Consider the following 20,535-nt stretch of genomic DNA (forward strand, 5'->3'; position numbering starts at 1 on the left):
TACATAAAGAAAACATAAACAGCCTACTTACAACACTCATGTAATATACGTAAGCAGAGCCGATATCTTGATATTTAATGATCTTTAAACTCTTATTTGCATAAAAACATAAAAATAACGCGTATTTTGAGAGAATATTGACCGAAAACGTTTTTTTGTTTTTTTTTGGGGGGGGGGGGCTGTAATCATTCACAGTAACAACCTAACCTAACCATATTTCTAACAAAGGAAAATAGTCTATTATGAACTCACTTTCCAACCAGATGCGTCCTCTGGTGATTCTTTAGTAACCCAATCACTAAATCCAAAGCCAAAACCGCTAATATGTTTAAAATAACAAATTATATATGTATGTAAACCACAGCTCACTGATCGACAGGGCCAGACCGAAATCCAAAACATCTCGATACAATTGTCATATAATCCGTGGGAGGACCGTTCGGTAACAAGTCTCAGAAGCTTAATGAATAGGATATTTCGATAAAGAACCGAAAATGACGCCACTACCGAGACTAACCTACTACACCGGTCAGTATGAACGGTACAGAATAGGGCCCCAGAATGCGCCGTCAAGGCACGCGGCTCGTTCGGGTACCCGGCCGGGCCCGGGTGTCAAGACGGCTCGGTGCAACTGGGGAACAGACAGAGTGGGGAAGGTGGGATTGACCGGCCACACACGTGCGGAATTGATTTCTGACTCATCTGCACTCCTTTGAGAATCGTGAGGATTTGATGTGCTAGAACAGGGGTTTCTGGATCCTTTATAGAGGAAAATAACACTTAATGTAAACTGATGGATGTGCCACAAAAAAGTACTTCCTATAGTGTGGAAATAATTGAATTCAAATCAAATGGTTTAATAGCCCTAATGTTTCTATAATGCTTTACATTGCACCTGTACCACATCAAAATGGCTAATGCAGCTTTCGCAGAATGGGTAGGTCTAGTATGCAACATTAAAGTATTTTACATTTTTCTATTAATCTAAAAGTTTTCACTACGGAACTGAGTGGCTCAAGCCTTCCTCGGAATTCGTTGAGGATGATCCACCTGCTTTGCATTTGACGTAACTTTGGAATCAGGAAATACGGAAAGTAAAATCAGTTTCAAATTACTTTCACTGTGAAGCTTGTTTCTGAATTTATTTTTTGTATACGTGTAAGGAGGAAAAGCCTTTTCACACAGATATGTGGCCGAGACAAATGGCTCTGATCACTATGGGACTTAACTTCTAAGGTCATCAGTCTCCTAGAACTTAGAACTACTTAAACCTAACTAACCTAAGGACGTCACACACATCCATGCCCGAGGCAGGATTCGAACCTACGACCGTAGCGGTCGCGCGGCTGCAGACTGTAGCGCCTAGAACCGCTCGGCCACCCCGGCCAGCTGTGGACGAGACAGATAATAAACTTGTTACGTCCTTATCTGATAACAATAACGAAAAATTTATCGGTGGCAAAGATTTATTTTCTGTAATTTACTCACTGGAAATTTCGAGTAGCTGCTCGTTTCAATTTACACTTCATGTGGATCCCAAAATTATTGTCTTTCGCAAAGAGCTGTGAATCCAGTGTTATTATTATATGTAGTAGGTAAATAGTGTTTCAATTTTTTCCAAATCCCTTCAAATGTTCTTCAATTTTATGCTTGGCATTTTCGCCCGAAATAAGGTGAATTTCTAGTAGGAAATCCTGAAGGTTATCGAAGACTCAATTTGATTTGAATTTAGACAGATTGCCAAACTACAAGGCTTTTAATGAGCGATTCGATATTGTCTTGCACATTACACAGGTTTGTGTTTGGTGCATAAAGCAATAAATTTCAGCTGTTGACTTTTAACGAAATTTCTGTCAGACAAGGTACAGTCGGAACTCCGACTTTTGCGGCTGGTCCCGGCGGAGGTTCGAGTCCTCCCTCGGGCATGGGTGTGTGTGTGTTTGTCCTTAGGATAATTTAGATTAAGTAGTGTGTAAGCTTAGGGACTGATGACCTTAGCAGTTAAGTCCCATAAGATTCCACACACATTTGAACATTTTTGAACTCCGACTTTGCCTGGGGAAAAGTGTACCAGCTGAGAGAAAGATAAACGTCATAGAATATGGGAAAAGTTCTGTTGCGATATAATCGTCTTGCATCCGTGTTCGGCAATAAAACCTTTTAAATACTTAGGTTAGTATTACAAAAATTCGGGAATTAATAGGGTAACCATTAAGAAAATTAATTGTTTTCGGTGCATTGTGAGATACAGAGGGTTTTGACAGGCATCTAACAATAAGTTGAGTTAACAATTATGAAGCGATAGTGGAAATTTAAGTAACCATCTTGTTGCCGATGTTACAGCCGTGAGTTACGTTAATATAAGACCAGAGGTGAAGTACTGTATCGGTAAATACTGTGCGAAGTGAAAAACTGCTTGCAAACGAGCCACACAGACTTCGTTTCGCCCGAGCGCACTAGGGGTCCGCCTCGGCACAGCTCGGCCCGGCGGGCCCTGGGCGGCTCGCTCGACCGGCTGAACGGGTGGCGCGAGGCGAGGCCCGCGCAGCAGCCGTGGCTGCGGTCCCCGGTGGGCCGCTCGCGCTCCGTGCTCGCCTCCGATATCTAGTTCTGCTTTCCAACCACCTTTCTGTGTTCACTCTGTTCCAGTCCTCGACACTTTTTCAACACACTTCTCCACACCTTTCACCCATCTGACCCTTGGTCATCCTCTTGGTCGTTTCCTTCACGTCCCCATTTCGTGTATCTTTTTGGGGATTCCCTTGTTTTTCATTCTCTTGAAGTGCCCATACCATCTTAGCTTTGATGCTTCTATCTTGCTCTGCAAGGGCTCTTCTTTTATTACTTGCCTTACCCTTTTATTTCTCAGCCATCTTAGGTCTGATGTTTCTATCCTGCTCTTCATGGGTTCCTCTTTCATTACTTCCCTTACCCTTTTATTCCCCATCCTGTCTCTCCTTGTTGCTCCTATCCTACTTCTGAGAAACTCCATTTCACATGTCTGTAATTTGTTTGCATCTCTTTTCTTTATCACCCATGTTCCAGATGCACAGTTGATTTCTATATATCACTTCTTTGCTGTTTCGCGGAATGTCTTTGATCCAAACTACATTCCCGACACTTCACGTGAATGCTTGTGCCTCTCTGCCGCATTCACTGATCTCTTTCTCATTTGTTCCTGATCTCTTTCTCATTTGTTCCATTTTGCTCTCTCACACTTCCCAAATACTTGAAACTTTCCATCTTCTTCAATTGCTCTCCTGTAATCCTTGGTCTGCTAGCTGGTATTTCTTTCTGTTTGTAATCAGGATCTCTCATGAGTTTATATTTAATTTCATCCCTCACTGTTTCACAGTTTCATCTCAAGAATCCAGCTGTTCCTAAATCTCCTTCTCCCAGTTGCCCCAGATCATCACGTCATCCGCAAACACCATTGCTTTCATGTTATCTTCTCCAGTTTCTTCTGCCACCTTAGTCCAAGACCACTATGAACAGGAGAGGTGACAGTGCACTGCCCTGTTTTACACCATTTGTTTTCTAGAACCAATCTGTCCTTTCATTTCCCGCTGTCAAACAACTCACACTTCCACATTTTCCCCTACTCTGCTTGTTGGCACTTTTTTCAGCCCTTTCTTCTCTAGTGCTTCCCAAACCTTTCTTCTACAGACGCTATCAAATGCCTTTTCTATAGCGAGAAAAGCCATCACGAGGTCTTCCCCACACTCATTGTTCAGATTCTGCTGTCCAGGATCATTTCATATACCTTGGCACAGTGTGGTGCCAGTGTGACTCTCCTGTAGTCTCTACAATCCTTCCTACTCCGTCTCTTCAATACAAGGATAGTTAATGCCCTCTTCGAATCTTCTGGAGTCTTCTTCTCATTCCACACCAACCTCATCACACGATACAGTCACTGTTTGCCAACCTCATTTGCTGCTTTCACCATTTCGATATTTATTCATCTGTACCTTGTGCCTCTCCTCCTTTCATCTTGTCCAGTGTCATTCCCATTTCTTTCCACGTCAGGCCCTTCTCCCTGCCACCCCCCCCCCCCCCAGGGTTTACTTATACCTCCCTTAGTCTATTGTCTCCAAGTCTGTTCGGATTTATCAGATGTTCGAAGTTCCTCTTCCACACTACCCTGAGTGTCTCTTTGTTATGAACTTCATTTCCATTTCTATCTGTCATTATTTCTTCCTCTCTCAAACCACCCTTCTTCCTTTTGGCCATTCCATATAGTAATTTCTTGCTGTCTCTGCTATTTTGCTCCATCATCTTTGTCCTTTCTTCCATCCACTTTCTTCTCTCCTCAATGATTGTCTTATTTGCCTCTTTCTTCTTATTCTTATAATCCTCTCTTGCTAATTTGGTCCTTTCTCGGATCCATAGTCTGAAGGCCTTGTTCTTCCTTCCCACAGACTCCTTCACTCTTTCATTCCACCATGGTGTCTCCGTTTTCTATCACTTGTCCCCCCCCCCCATGCAGATACTGCAGTTTCTGCCATAGCACTTTTAAATTGTCCTCATTCCTCTTCTCTTGTTCTTGCTTTATGCTTTGGCAACCTTTCCCTTATAATCTCTTGATATTCTTGCTTGACTTACTTTTATTTTATTTCCCATACTTTGATTTTTCTTTCCTAATTTTCTGCCTTCTTCCATCCTTCATGATTCCCATGTTCATCGCTAGTAGCCGGTGGTCTATCCAATGCCTCAGATGGTAGTGCCTTTATATCTGTTACAGTCCTCTTCGTTTCCCAATCATAGAGCATGTAATCCACCAAAACTTTCTGCGCTATATTCTTGCTGTACCCCGTTACTTTGTTGTTCTCTTTCTTCCAGTAAACCATATGTCTTGTAGAATTCTAGCAATCTCTTTCCTTCTTCACTTCTACTCCCCCATCTTTCTACTCCCAGTACATTTTTATATCCTTGTCTTTCATTCCATACATGTGCATTCACGTCTCCCGTGACTGTTATTCTTTGTTCATTCAATTGCTTTTGTAGTTCTTCCTCTTCTTTTGAGATGTACAGTCCACTTGAGGGGCATATACCAAAACCACCTCAATTCTTTTTCCCTTTCTCGTTATTCTGGTATTCCTTATCCTGTCCCTCATCTTCTGTACCTCTTCTTTTAGACCATTCCTCATAACAAATCCCATTGTCTTTCGTATTCCTTCTTCATTTTCACTTCTCTATAATTTATAACCTACCCTCAGTTCCCTGCTGCCTTTTCCTTTCTCTCTTGTCTCTCCCATGCTAAAAATATCTAGCTTTCTCCTTTACATCAGATCCATTATCTCCTCTACCTTTATTGTCAGTGTTCCATGTTCAAAGTTCCAATTTGAAGTTCATTTGCCTTGCCAGATGTTGTCTTTTACATCCATCCTTTCCGAGGCTAGTTTACTTGTTGAAAGCTGGTTTTTGATCCATTGCTGGCGAACTATGCCTATCACAGCTTCACCAGAGAACCGTTAGCCGCCACTTTTCGGAGTTCCTACAGGGCCTTCGCAGCTACCGTGCTGGTCCTGGGGCACTCGAAGACACCACTGTACTTCACGCTTGTGGGCCGTTCCCCGTCTTTGCAGCGTCGCCTGCCTCCCACGACTTTGGGTTGGTCTTCTGAGCAGATCACATAAACTGATGGGTATTTTTGCATTAATAATTGGCCCGTTAACCAAACTGTACATCAAACAATAAAAATGAAATTAATTCTTGTTTATGATAATGAACTCCTAAATATAGTATACAATCGTATTATTATGTTGCATCCATGCAAGCAGAAATTTAATGTAGGTGATTTAGTACATATTCCAAAACGCAAGACTGCATTCGAGAAATTATGCCTACTGAACTGGTCAATGGAGGAATTTACGATTTCTTGCATATTAAAGTATGGCAGCAGTAGAGAAATAGCTTGTAGCTTTTACACAGAAAATTACAGAGGAGCAGTGAACCACACTTGTTTCTCATAGAGTGTGTCATGAGGCAGTGGGGGAATAAGTGTTGGTTTAATGGCTTGGCATCTCCTGATCACGCAACACCTGGGAGTATGTTAAAGATATGGTATATAATAACGCACACAAACCCTCCATCCATGCAGTAGCATAACATGTTTGGCAGGACGCACGTTGTGCATGGCAGTGGTGGTATTCTCGACAAGCTACGTGTGCAATTACACATCTCCTCAAATAATTGTTGTAGGCCAGGGACTAAGCTGGAAAAGCGGCTAGCACTTGGCGACAAGGGAATTAATCAGTTGTACAAAGCTTGCGAAGAACATCATATTGCATATGCTGCAAATAAATGTTTTTAGACCATCGCGTTTAAGACTGAATTGTAACTCACACAACCAAGAAAACAGTTTAAGAAGGGACACTGACACTGTACAACTTATTGCAGCATTTGCAATGCACACCACATTTAAATTATATACTTATATGGATATGGTATCTGTTCTTTTGGACATGTCCAATCATATCTGAGTCTCGCGGGAAGCGTGCGCGAGATAGTCCCTGCAGTCGCACTATCCTTTGTATCCTCGGTGGCTCAGATGGATAGAGCGTCTGCTATGTAAACAGGTGATCCCGGGTTTGAGTCCCAGTCAGGGAACACATTTTCAGCTATCCCCGTTGATATATATCAGCGCCCGTCAGCAACCCGAAGGTATTAATATAATTCTAATTACATTTAAATTAGGTGATGGGAAAATTTCTGACAAGTTATGACCAATAGTGCATATTATCCCGGTCTACGTTACCGCTGTTGGTGAATGACGCTTCGTCGCTAAATAGAACGCCTGCGAAAAATCTGTCATCGTCCCGTAATTTCTCTTGTGCCCAGTGGCAGAACTGTACACGACGTTCAAAGTCGTCGCCATGCAATTCCTGGTGCATAGAAATGTGGTACGGGTGCAATCGATGTTGATGTAGCATTCTCAACACCGACGTTTTTGAGATTCCCGATTATCGCGCAATTTGTCTGCTACTGATGTTGCGGATTAGCCGTGACAGCACCTAAAGCACCTACTTGGTCATCATCATTTGTTGCAGGTTGTGGTTGACGTTTCACATGTGGCTGAACACTTCCTGTTTCCTTAAATAACGAAACTATACGGCGAACGGTCCGGACACTTTGATGATGTCGTCCAGGATACCGAGCAGCATACATAGCACACGCCCTTTGGGCATTTTGATCACAATAGCCATACATAACACGATATCGACCTTTTCCGCAGTTGGTAAACGGTCCATTTTAACACGGGTAATGTGCCACGAAGCAAATACCGTCCACACTGGCGGAATGTTACGTGATACCACGTACTTATACGTTTGTGACTATTACAGCACCATCTATCACAAAGGGAAAAAAGTAGTCCAATTGAAACATTCATATTTCTTTACGTACTACACGAATATGTAATCAAAATGGGGGTTCCTATTTAAAGAAACGCAGTTGATATCCGTTTGGCCTATGGCAACGCCATCTAGCGGGTCAACCATAGCGCCATCTGGTTTCCCCCTTCAAGCTAGACGAGTTTCGCTCTTTGTAGCTTTTTCGTTTGATGCTTATTTCGTTTGATATTTGGCCCGGTCACTATCAATGGACCACCCTATATATTACAGTTGATACCTATGTTTATTTTCCTAAACTGTATGAACCCCCTTCGTATTACAAAGGTGTGTATGAATGAGCCCAGTCAGCTGACTGTAGATCAATGTAAGAAGCGAGGAAGTGTGATCCTCTACATACTCATGTACATATATTTGCAATTAATGAAAAAATGAAATGAGGGTATGGCCTCATTGCTCGGAAGGCCCCATCTGGGGAAGTTCTGCTGCCAAGTCTTATTTCAGTACACGGCACACTGTGCGACTTATGCGCCACTGATGAGGATGAAATGATGATGAGGACAACACAACACCCAATCCCAGAGCGGAGAAAATCTCCAACTTGGCCGGGAATCGAACCCAGGCTCTCTTGCATGGGAGGCGAACACGTTACCACCGAACTAAGCAGGCAGACATTCGCAATCAATCCTTATATGCCATTATCGTCTTATGTTTTAGCTCAGGCAAAAGACGTCAATTTCAGGGACCTCAGCTGGAAATATGAGTTAATTAATATAAATATGTCAATAATTTACACTTGCATTCAATGCTTATGAAAAATTGTTTCTGTTTCTAGGTGATTTGGATGAGAACGCTGAGAGGTCAGAATGCACTGAGGGTGCAGCTAACGATGTTGAACATGAAAACATTGTTCCAGCACCATTCTCGACCCAGACCTCATGGGGAATAAATGCAATTGCCTATGGAAGAATTCGTAAGCACTTTACCCGTAAAAAAGCGTTAATCATCTAAGTTAGCATACAGTAATTATCATATGCTGTTTTGTTTTCTGGGGCTAGAGCAACACCTCCACTGTCGCAATCACCATGGCCTGCACCATTGTTCTCACCATGGCACTGGCCGTCACCTCAAAGATATAAGGCTATTGGCCTAATGCAAGATGGGGCGAGTGAGTGGCAGACTGTGTCCCTTATGTCAAAACTGTACACATATCGTACATTAAAGGATGCCACCCACAGACGGGTGACAGGAGCACGTCGTGTGGTGTCAATGGCTCCCACAATTGATGATTACAAAAAGTGCCTGCTTGGTGGTGCTGGCGATACTCCACCACGTCGTCCACACTTGGTGCACCTAGAAAGGATTCTATAGTGAGATCATGTGGTGCACGTTGTACTGTAAGTGAAAAATGGTTCATTTGTGAGGATGGGATCGAGATCCATCCATGCTCACACTACTGACTGAGGTGATGGAGAGAAAGAGTGGATGTACTTATTTGTGAGTAGTGAAAATGCAAGTGTGCATGCTAAACAGAATGAACCGTTTGTCGTTGTGTAAACAGGTGTATATATGCATTTGTGTATGCGCCAGTTGCACACCATATGTGTGTCCTGTCATTTCCTGCTATATGCATAGGACCTCAACCGCAGCGACTGCGGAGAAAGGTTCTTTCGGAATGGTGAAGTTGGCGGAAGAGGCACCCTTTCTCTTTGGGTACAAAAAGAGTACGGGACAATGAAGGAAGGAAAGATAACAATTGGAACATAGGATGCGACCACACTACTGCAAGCAGAAAAGCTAGAGAACGCAAAACAGAAGACGAAAAGGAAAAGATTAGATGCCCTTGGTCTCTATGAAATGAGATGGGAAAAGAATGGGCAAAAGCTGAAAAATAAGGTAATGAAAATACAATATATTGATGGAAGAATGATGATGATACGACTGCAGGGTAGTTCAAAAGATTTGGTGTTATTACAGGTATATATGCCAACCAGCCAGCATAGAGATGAGGATGTGGGCGAATATTATGAGAAAATACAAGAACCCATCGAGAAAGAAAATAGAAATGCCTGCATTATCATAATGGGGGACTGGAATGCAGTGGTGAGTGAAGGAAGAGATGAAGTCACAGTAGGAAAATTTGGATTTGGAATAAGAAATGAGAGAGGTGAACGATTAATTAGTTTCTGTGAAGAAATTTCATTATCAGTGGGTAACACATTATTTGAACACCACAAAAGGAGACATTACACATGGATATCAAATTTGAAATGGGGAAAGATATCAGCTGGACTACATCCTGATACAAAAAAGGTTTAGGAACTGTTTGAAGAATGCCAGAGCTTATCCAGGAGCGGATATAAATTCATACCACAACCTAGTATTGGGAAAAATAAAAGTGAAGGTGATAAAAGACTGGAGAGGTGAAGCAAAAGAAAGACTAAACGCAGAAAGGCTCAAAGAGGTAAGAAAGGCATCATATTTGGAAAACTGATTTATAGAAAAATGGGAAAGAGGTAGTGTTGATGAAAGTGTTCATGACAAATAAATAAAAATGAGGGAAGGACTCATGGACTATGCCAAAGAAGTACTGGGAATTAGAGTATCCCAGAGTATCAGGAAAGAATGGATAACAGAAAACATGATGAAATAGATGGAAAGTGGAGAAGGTGGAAAAATGTAGAAACTGAAGAAGGTAAAATGAGGTACAAGAAACTGAATAATGAATTAAGAAGAAAAACTGAAGAAGCAAGGGAAAAATGGATGAAACAGAAATGTGATGTAATAGAGAAAATGGAGCAAGAGGGGAAGTATGAAATGATGTATAGACTGGCTAAGGAGCCAGTTTTTGGACGTGAAAGAGAGAGAAATAACATGGAAATAGAAAGAGCGGATGGTACTCTAGCAGAAGAACCACAGGAGGTTTTGAACAGATGGCAAGAAAATGCTGAATTAAGGTCGATGTGCCGGAAGATGGAAAGGGATTCACCATCATGGAAGCAGAAGTAGAACAGGCGCTGAAGGAGATGAAGAATAGGAAGGAATGTGGAATTGATGATTTGCCAGCAGAACTGTTGAAGAATCTGGGAGACAAGGCTAGAAAAGAAATAGCCTACCTCGTAATGAGATATATGACAAAGGGGAATGGCCTGAGGACTTCCTTACAACGCTAGCCGGCGTGGTCGAGCGGTTCTAGGCGCTTCAGTCTGGAACCTCGCGAACGCTACGGTCGCAGGTTCGAATCCTGCCTCGGGCATGGATGTGTGTGATGTTCTTAGGTTAGGTAGGTTTAAGTAGTTCTAAGTTCTAGGGGATTGGTGACCTCAGATGTGAAGTCCCATAGTACTCAGAGCCATTTGAACCATTTTTCTTCCTTGCAACAGTTATGATACCAACAGAAAAAAAGAAACACTAAAAAATGTGAAAAGCATAGGACCATCAGTCTAATTTCTCATGCAGCTAAAGTGTTGCTGAGAGCGTTGAATAAAAGGTTACACGGCAAGCTGGATAGAGAGATTGCAGAAGAGTAGTTTGGATTTAGAAGAGGAAAAGGAACATGAGATGCTATTGGATTGTTAAGAACTATAGGGGAAAGATATATCGAAAAAGGTAGAGAAATCGTTGCTGTTTTTATAGATTTAAAAAAGGCTTTTGACAGAGTTCAGTGGAACAAGCTGATGGATATTTTGAAGAAGAAAGGAGTAGAATGGAAAGAGAGACGACTGATACGCAATCTATATTTACACCAGAAAGTAAGGATAAGGATTGGAAATGAAATGTCAGAAGGAAGCAGCACTGGACGAGGTGTTAGACAAGGTTGTTGCCTTTCCTCACTGTTGTTTAATGCATACCTTGAAGAGATTATTGCGAAAGGCTTAAATGAGAAAGAGGAATATGTGTTGGTGGTAAGAGACATGGTATTAGTGGCAGAAAGTGAGCGCACAGTGAATAACATGCCGAAAGATCTGAATGAAACTTGTGTGGAATATGGGATGTAAATAAACACAGCAAAAAAATGGTTCAAATGGCTCTGAGCACTATGGCACTTAACATCTGAGGTCATCAGTCCCCTAGAACTTAGAACTACTTAAACATAACTAACCTAAGGACATCACACACATCCATGCCCGAGGCAGGATTCGAACCTGCGACTGTAGCAGTCGCGTGGTTCCGGACTGAAGCGCCTAGAACCGCTCGGCCACCGCTGCCGGCAAACACAGCAAAAACAACTAATATGGTCATCAGTACAAGAAGCAGGCTGTTCAATATTAAAATAGGACAAGCTACCATTAGCCAAGTAAGTGCATTTAAATATCTTGGGAGCACAATAACTGAAGACTTAAGATGTCACCAGAAGGTGAAAATTCGAATTGCCATACCGAAGGAGGCACTCAACAGAAAGAGGAGACTGTTATATGGCAAATTAGATGAAGGTCTGAGGAAAAGACTTGGCAAATGTTTTGTCTGGAGTGTGGCACTATATGGGACAAAAACATGGCTGCTGAGGAGGATGAAAAAAGGTTAGAAGCATTTGATTGAGATGCGGATGTGGAGGAGAATGGAGACGACAAGCTGGATGGAAAGAATGAGTACTGAAAGAGTATTGCAAAGGGTGGTGAGAGAAGATGTCTGCTGAAGGTTATAAGAGAAAGGAAAAAGTGCTGGTTGGGACATTCATTGAGAAGGGAGTGCTTGCTATCAGATGCTTTGGAAGGATTGGTTTGTGGGAGAGGACTGAGAGGAAGAAGGAGATACAAGATGATAGACAACATAGAGGGAATAGGTAATTATGCAGACCTGAAGAGGATGGCAGACTGGACAGCCTGGAGAACTACCATCTGAAAACCTGCCTTTTGGCAGAACACTAATGATGATTATGATGTGCGTGTATACACTGAGGTGACAAAAGTCATGGGGTAGCAATACACACATGTACAGATGACAGTAATATCATGTACACAAGGTATAAAAGGGCAATGCATTGGCAGAGCAGTCATCTATATTCACGTGAATCACATGAAATGGTTTTCAACGGGATTATGCCCGCATAGCGGGGAATTAACGTTGAATGGCAGTTGGAGTTAGATGCAGAGGACATTCCCTTAAGGTAATCATTAGTAAATACAACATTCCCTGATCCACAGTGTCAAGACTGCCGTGAATACCTCTCACCATGGACAACACAACGGCCAACGGCCTTCACTTAACGACCGTGAGCAGCTGCCTTGGAGTAGAGTTGTAAATGCTAACAGACAAGAAACACTGCGTGAAATAATTGCATAAATCAATGTTGACATACGTCGAACTTATCCGTTACGACAGTGAGCGAAATTTGGCGTTAAAGGGCAGCAGAGGGCTGCCATGAGTGTCTTTGCTAACTGCACGACATCGTCTGCAGCTCATCTGCTGGGCTTATGACCATATCGGTTGGATCCTAAGTGACTGGAAAATCGTAGCCTAGTCAGATGAGTCCCGATTTCAGTTGTTAACAGCTGATGGTAGAATTCGACTGTAGTGCAGACCCCATAAGTTATCAACAAGGCACTGTGCAAACCAGTGGTGGCTTCATAATGATGTGGACCATGTTTACATTGAATGGAGTAGGTCCTCTGTCCAGCTGAATCAATCACTGACTAGAAATGGTTATTCATGGACTTCATGCTCCCAAACAATTGTGGAATTTTTGTGGATGACAATGCGCTATATCACCAGAACACAATTGTTCGCGACTGGTTTGAAGAACATTCTGGGCAACTCGAGCGATTGACTTAGTCATCCAGATTGCCCGAAATGAATTCCATAGAACATTCATGGGACATAATCGCGTGGTCAGTTCGTGCACAAAACACTGCACGGGCAACACTTCAGCAATTATGGACGGCTGTAGAAACAGCATGGCCCAATATTTCTGTAGGGCAATTCCAACGCCTTGTTGATTCTATGCCACGTCGAGTTGCTGCACTATGGTGGGCAGAAGGAGGTCCAACACGATATTAGGAGGCTCTCATGACTTTTGTATGTATTGGATGTGTGTCTAAGTTGGTAGCAGACTCTGTGTGTGTGTGTGTGTGTGTGTGTGTGTGTGTGTGTGTGTTTGTGCGAGCGTGTTGTTTGCTTTTTTTCTTGCTGTTAGTCGTCCCAGTCCGTATTATTAGCGCTATATCTTATTCGTTTCCTATGTAAAAGAAAGGTCTGTATTGTCAAAAAATGACACTGTAAGAAATGATAACTGTAGTTAAAAAAAGTCTCTCTCCCTCATTCCCTCTCTCTCTCTCTCTCTCTCTCTCTCTCTCTGTGTGTGTGTGTGTGTGTGTGTGTGTGTGTGTGTGTGTGTCTCCCTCTCTCTGCATCTGTGTCTCTCTGTCTCTCTCTGTCTCCCTCTCTGCCTCTCTCTCTCTCTCTCTCTCTCTCTCTCTCTCTCTCTATCTATCTGTCTCTGTTGTTTCAACTTAGAACTGTAACATACCGCCATGAGAAATGTACTATATTTAGATTTCTTTTTAGTGTATGTATTAGTTTTATTCTATTGCTGCTAGTCTTTATTATTAGTTTAAAAAAGGAAAATGTATCTCTGGACTATTACAAAAAATCTTGATAGCAAAAAAAAACGTGCACAGGGTGACTCAGGAGGAAAGGTACATGCTTTTAGGGGTGAATAGTAGCGATTTTAAACAAAAAACTTCATATCGACATACGCCATATTCAGAATGGTTTCTGAGACAGAAAACATTTAATATCACATTTGTTCGTCGAATAACTCGAAAATCACACTCTCCAGCAAAAATGTGTTGCGGTAATATTCAATATTACTGTAATACAAGAAAGATCCTCTTCACTTTTTCTCTAGGTCCAACAGATTGCGCGAAGAGAGCGGCAGAGCGGGAGATATAAAAAATCTCAAGCGATGTGCATCCGCGTAGGTCAGGTAGTTTTCATAGGCCAGTTTGTGGTAGTTTCCAGATTTGATAGACCACAAGCGTCCTGTATCAAACTGTTCCTATTAAATTTCTGTACTCTTCTGTGGTACATTGTAAACAATAGGCCGGCCGGAGCGGCCGTGCGATTCTAGGCGCTACAGTCTGGAACCGAGCGACCGCTACAGTCGCAGGTTCGAATCCTGCCTCGGGCATGGATGTTTGTGATGTCCTTAAGGTAGTTAGGTTTAATTAGTTCTAAGCTCTAGGCGACTGAGGACCTCAGAAGTTAAGTCGAATAGTGCTCAGAGCCATTTGAACCATTTTGTAAACAACAACGGTGTTTGAAAATAAAGAAAACAAATAACAATGTACATTAAATGTATTGTAACTCGGAAACAATTCGGAACAGAACATACATCCACATGAAACTTTTTGTTCACACTCATTAATTTTATCACTCCTCAACGCATGTATTTTTTCTCCTGACTCGCCGTGTATATACTGTACAAAAGAAATCGTCGCCAAAGATAAATATATATTTTTGTTTTGAATAAAACAAAAATTATTTTGTTATCATATGTACATTCCTTTGTTATGCATATTTACAAAGAAAAGTGCATACCTTCATTTCCCAAATCTAGTCACTGACTTTTGACAGATCGAAATTCAGTTATTTTTCTTAATTACAGTTAACATGGTAGGGTACAGAAGAACGTGCAATTATGCACGTATTTCTTTAGCTGATAGTGATAATGCATCATATGTACCGCACACGTATATCGCTGGTACACTGCTGTGGTGCAGACTCAGCTTCGGACGATGAACCAGGTAAGGCTTTTCTTTTCATTATGTCTGGGGATGGCTGCTATCTCTGACGACGTTTCATGATGCTGGTCCTTCAACTACATCGAACGAAACGGCTGACGAGACTTAGACAATTGTCCTAGAGAGAAAAGGGTCAGGAAAGGAGGTAAATAAATCTGGTTGACCTCATTTCCCCAGCCAATAGGAAGAATTTCCAGCCAATCTTAAGCCACACATTCTATCTAGAGATGTGGGAGAGGGGAAGTGGGGGAAGGAATGATCCTGACTCATGTCATAGTGAATGATCCTGATACATGTCTTGATAGGTGACCTTAACAAGTATGATGATGTGCGACCTTGAATTTATCGCACACAGTTGCCCTAGAGGTGTGTGTGGGTCATCTGGTTACATTGTCACCTCGTCTTTGAACCGACACTAATTCACTACTTCTCGCTATGCTTTTAAAGTAATTTTCTTATTGAACCATAGCAGGTCTTTCCCTGTTATCAATGTCTTGTACGACACACATCAAAGTACCATTTGTTCTACAATGCCCTTGAATTTTTGCCATGGATCAACGAGCATAAACACGTGCCTTCACTCTGTAACCAACTGACGTCAAATAGCCTGTAGATCTAAGCATCTGTCCAGCTACCATTCTTAAAAATTGGAACGACCTGTGTAAAAGACCATTAGCGCTCTACGTTGGCGGTGTTTTTATTCGGAAACGTAGAGAATTTTGAATGCTCGAATTGCTAAGTAGCGCACAGGATAGCAGTATCTCCAGCCGCGACACGTAGCCGCATTGCGACGTGAATTATCATTGTTATCGAAAGATTGGGGTAATGATTCGGCAAATCATGAGGGCGACTGTATTTTGCCGTGAAGATAGTGATATTGTAGTAATGGCGTAGGTATTTATAGATGTACAAAGTACCGTTGGATGTTTACTTATAAAGAAACCTACAGTATCTAATCAAAAGTATCCGAACACCCCTGTGTAATGTGGAATTGACCACTAGGTGTCACGAGAAGCGAACCAGCCAATCCAAAACGACGCGGGGATAGTGTTTGGTCAACAGAGAAAAATGGGCTGGTCAGCAGAGTGCAATGACTTCGAGCGTAGACTGATCATTGCATGTCACCCGAGTAACAAATCCATCAGGGACATTTCAGCCTTTCCTAAAGCTGATCAAGTCGGCTGTTGGTGATACGATTGTGAAGTGGAATTGTGAAGGAATAAATACAGCCAAACGTAAACCAGGCAGACCTCAAGTACGAGGGTCATTCCGAAAAAAAAATGCACACTATTTTTGTAAAAATACAGTTTTCATTCTGCATGTGTGAAAGTCTTACAGTGTGTAGATACATCCTTCTCGCTTGTTTTCAAACTTAGTTCAACCTGTTCCCGTAAGTGGCGCCGTCACAGCATGTCTTCAAGATGGCTGCTACACTTGACGTTCGTCAGAAGCAACGTGCTGTGAAAACCAGACAGTGGGAAACATTTACAACAGGTTGAAAAAGGTGTATGGAGATGCTGCTGTCGATCGTAGTACAGTTAGTCGGTGGGCAAGCAGGTTACGTGATGAAAGCGGGCACGGCAATATTGAGCATTGTCCTCGCAGCGGCAGGCCTCGTACTGCACACACTCCAGACAATGTGCAGAGAGTTAACGAACTGGTGACTGCTGACAGACGCATCACAGTGAACGAATTGTCACGCTACGTTGGGATAGGGGAAGGAAGTGTTTGCAGAATACTGAAAGTGTTGGCCATAAAAACGTTTGTGCCAGGTGGGTTCCTAGGATGTTGACAGTGGCTCACAAAGAAACAAGAAAAACGGTATGCAGCAAACTTTTGGAATAGTACGAGAATGGTGGAGATGAAATTCTTTCAGGAATTGGGACAGGTGATGAAACACGGCTCCATCATTTTTCACCAGAGACGAAGAGGCAATCAGTGGACTGGCATCATGCAAATTCATCCAAGAAAAAAATAAATTCAAAACCACACCTTCTGCTGGAAAAGTTATGGCTACGGTGTTTTTCGATTCCGAAAGAATCTTGCTTGTGGACATAATGCCTAGTGGAATCACCATAAATTCTGATGCATATGTGATGACACTGAAGAAACTTCAAGCTCGACGGAGTCGTGGTCGACCACATCGGCAAAAGCAGGATGTTTTTCTCTTTCACGACAATGCACGGCCACATGTCAGTCAAAAAACCATGGAAGCGATCACACAACTCGGATGGACAACATGAAACACCCGCCTTACAGTCCTGACCTGGCTCCATGTGACTATCATCTCTTTGGAAAACTGAAAGACTCTCTTCTTGGAACAAGGTTTTAAGATGATGACTCCCTTGTGCACGCTGCCAAACAGTGAGTGGCTCCAACAGGTTGGTCCAGAATTTTACCGTGCGGGTATACAGGCGCTGGTTCCAAGAAGGTGTAAGGCAGTTGAGAGGAATGAAAATTACGTGGAGAAATGAAAATATTGTTCCTAAAGGATTTATCTAAACACGATAAAACATTCAAACATAAAGAATAAAAGATGGATTTTAAAAAATCATGTGCATTTCTTTTGGAGTGTCCCTCGTACTAACGCACAGAGACTGTCGCATGAAATCAGTGGGAGGAATCTCTCGCGAGTTCAATAGTGCTACCAGCAGTCCAGTCCGCAGCTCGTGGTCGTGCAGTAGCGTTCTCGCTTCCCACGCCCGTGTTCCCGGGTTCGATTCCTGGCGGGATCAGGGATTTTCTCTGCCTCGTGATGACTGGGTGTTGTGTGATGTCCTTAGGTTAGTTGGGTTTAAGTAGTTCTAAGTTCTAGGGGACTGATGACCATAGATGTTAAGTCCCATAGTGCTCAGAGCCATTTTTTGAACTAGCAGTCCAGCTAGCACATTGACTGTGTGTATGGAGTTGAGAAGAATGGGTTACAATGGTCTAAAAGCCCCTCGTAAGCCACACTTTTCTGCAGTCAGTGCTAAGCGACGCTTGATGTGGTATTAAGAGGCGCCGCTAGATGACTGGAAACGACTTATTTAGACCGATGTATCAAGCTATACCCTGTGGCAGCCATGTGTAGTGCCATCATGTGAATGGCGCCCAGTGAAGTGGGGAGAAAGTGGTGTTAAAGGTACGAGGTCGTTTACCGTGGTTAGTGTGTGTTTCAATGACACTTCGTAGAAAATCAGCTGAGGTGCAGTTCCAGGTAATTTTTAGCCTTTGTTTTGAAATCGTGTAAAAGTGTAAAAGCACGTAAAAAATAATTTATTCAGTTTTTTTAAATCTTAAAACAACAAAATCATATATTGTTTACTTACTTTGACCTACATTGTCACAGTCTACCTATTCAGTTAGAAAAGAAAGCCATTCTTCTTCTTGTAATTTGCACAAAAATGTCGGTTATTTTCTACTTGATCTCCGGATGACAACTAAGGAAATTTTTCTCTGTTGAAACCACTGCCAGCAGCTTATAACTTTCCGAATTCATAGTGCATTTTAGAAAAGTTTATATTCTTTTCTGTGGTGAAAAGCAGCCTTCTGCTCTAGTGTAGTTATCCAAATTGTCAAGAAGATTTTTGACGGATTGGTAATTTCACTAAGGAACTTGGCTAGATTTTTTTCCAAGATAAATTTCAGCAGTTCATTTAATTTGCAATGTTCAAGAATATCAGATTCTTCAACACACTTTTAGTTCAGTTTAAAGCTTTTCCTTGTCAGTGACGGGATACGCCCCAGCGATCAGTACTGTTTCATATGTAGCGTATTCATTCTTAAAACTAGCGAATCATTTCTTCGTGAACAATTTAATAGCTACTAAGCATTTAGTGAAAAAATGTCTGACCATTATATCGACAAATATACAGTCACACACTTCCTTAGGTTCTACCACGAGTGTCTTTGAAGGATTCTCACGGTACTTTGAGTTTCTTAATTTTAAAACAACAGTTCTGACTACTGTTACATATTCATTAACTTCAAACACACAAAATTGTCGAGATGGCTTTGGTTGTAAATAATTTCAAAGTGAGGCATAATCTAATGGGAAAGCTCTACCCAAAACTTGGAATTATCCTCATTCGGGTATTTTAAAATTCCTTTTGGTTCTGTGATGGTTTGATCTGCGTTTTATGTTCACTGAATTTTAGTAAGGCTATTTTTTAAAGGTTACAAATTTTCTCGAATTTTTTTTATGTTAATTATGTTGAAAATTTATGTCTTATTATTCTAAAACATGTTTTGATATGCGTTCTGCAGTTTGATTTTCTGGGAACAAAATCCCCAAAAATGCTTAAATATTTCTCCATTCAGTACGTACCATGGAATAAGAACCATGTAAATGTGTTCCAAAGTATCTGCTGTATCACAACCATGAGAGCTACGAAGGAAGCTTTTCTAATTTCCATTATTGTCTCCTTTGTAGCCGGAGCACCTCACTTTCAATCGCCTTAGAACCAACTTTGAAGACTGGAGTGGTTTCTAAGTGATTCTTCAAAATGGAATGTATCTTAGATACAAAACTTAGTATTCCCCTAAATACTCCTGACTTTACGAATCATCTTCTTCATCATGTCCACGTAAGGGAGTTTCAAAGTTTCCCCACTAGAAAATGTAGTTTATTATTTTGGACAAATTTTCCCAGTTCTTTTTAATCTTTATGCTTTACATTATACTCATTGATTGAAAGTCTGTATGCCTCACCAGTTTTCTCGTTAATACTAATTGTTCCTAAAAGAGATAGTGAACCTACATTGTCAACGTACTGTTTTCACATCTCATGCTTTTCAGTTTTTCCGTTTTGCGTATGTTTGCAAAACTATCTTTTGTCTACGTTCCATCCTCTCCTAACATCAAACACGGAAAGCAAAAATTGCAATTTTTCTTCTCAGCCACAAAGCCAACTTTTCCGTTCAAACCATTCAGAATTAAAGCTATGTATGTATTTCTTGTTGTTGCCTATTGTCTGACTGAGATATTAGACTATCAGGTGTTGGACCTCTGCTGTGTTGAAACTTTAGCTCTTGAAGCTACACTCCTGGAAATGGAAAAAAGAACACATTGACACCGGTGTGTCAGACCCACCATACTTGTTCCGGACACTGCAAGAGGGCTGTACAAGCAATGATCACACGCACGGCACAGCGGACACACCAGGAACCGCGGTGTTGGCCGTCGAATGGCGCTAGCTGTGCAGCATTTGTGCACCGCCGCCGTCAGTGTCAGCCAGTTTGCCGTGGCATACGGAGCTCCATCGCAGTCTTTAACACTGGTAGCATGCCGCGACAGCGTGGACGTGAACCGTATGTGCAGTTGACGGACTTTGAGCGAGGGCGTAAAGTGAGCATGCGGGAGGCCGGGTGGACGTACCGCCGAATTGCTCAACACGTGGGGCGTGAGGTCTCCACAGTACATCGATGTTGTCGCCAGTGGTCGGCGGAAGGTGCACGTGCCCG

The 20,535-nt window shown here is 42.0% G+C and overlaps 1 protein-coding gene across 1 annotated transcript in view; it reads left to right on the plus strand.

Annotated features, from left to right (window-relative positions):
* The first annotated feature begins 19,081 nt into the window (after positions 1–19,081).
* The window catches only part of LOC126107781 (E3 ubiquitin-protein ligase TRIM37-like), a 239,625-nt gene continuing 238,171 nt past the window's right edge, over positions 19,082–20,535 (plus strand). Inside the window, exon 1 of the mRNA XM_049913342.1 lies at positions 19,082–19,165. Within this exon, the coding sequence (XP_049769299.1) occupies positions 19,082–19,165 (84 nt within the window). The remainder of the gene's footprint in view (positions 19,166–20,535) is intronic.

Source organism: Schistocerca cancellata, chromosome 1 (genome assembly GCF_023864275.1).
Source record: "Schistocerca cancellata isolate TAMUIC-IGC-003103 chromosome 1, iqSchCanc2.1, whole genome shotgun sequence".
Lineage (NCBI taxonomy): Eukaryota > Metazoa > Arthropoda > Insecta > Orthoptera > Acrididae > Schistocerca > Schistocerca cancellata.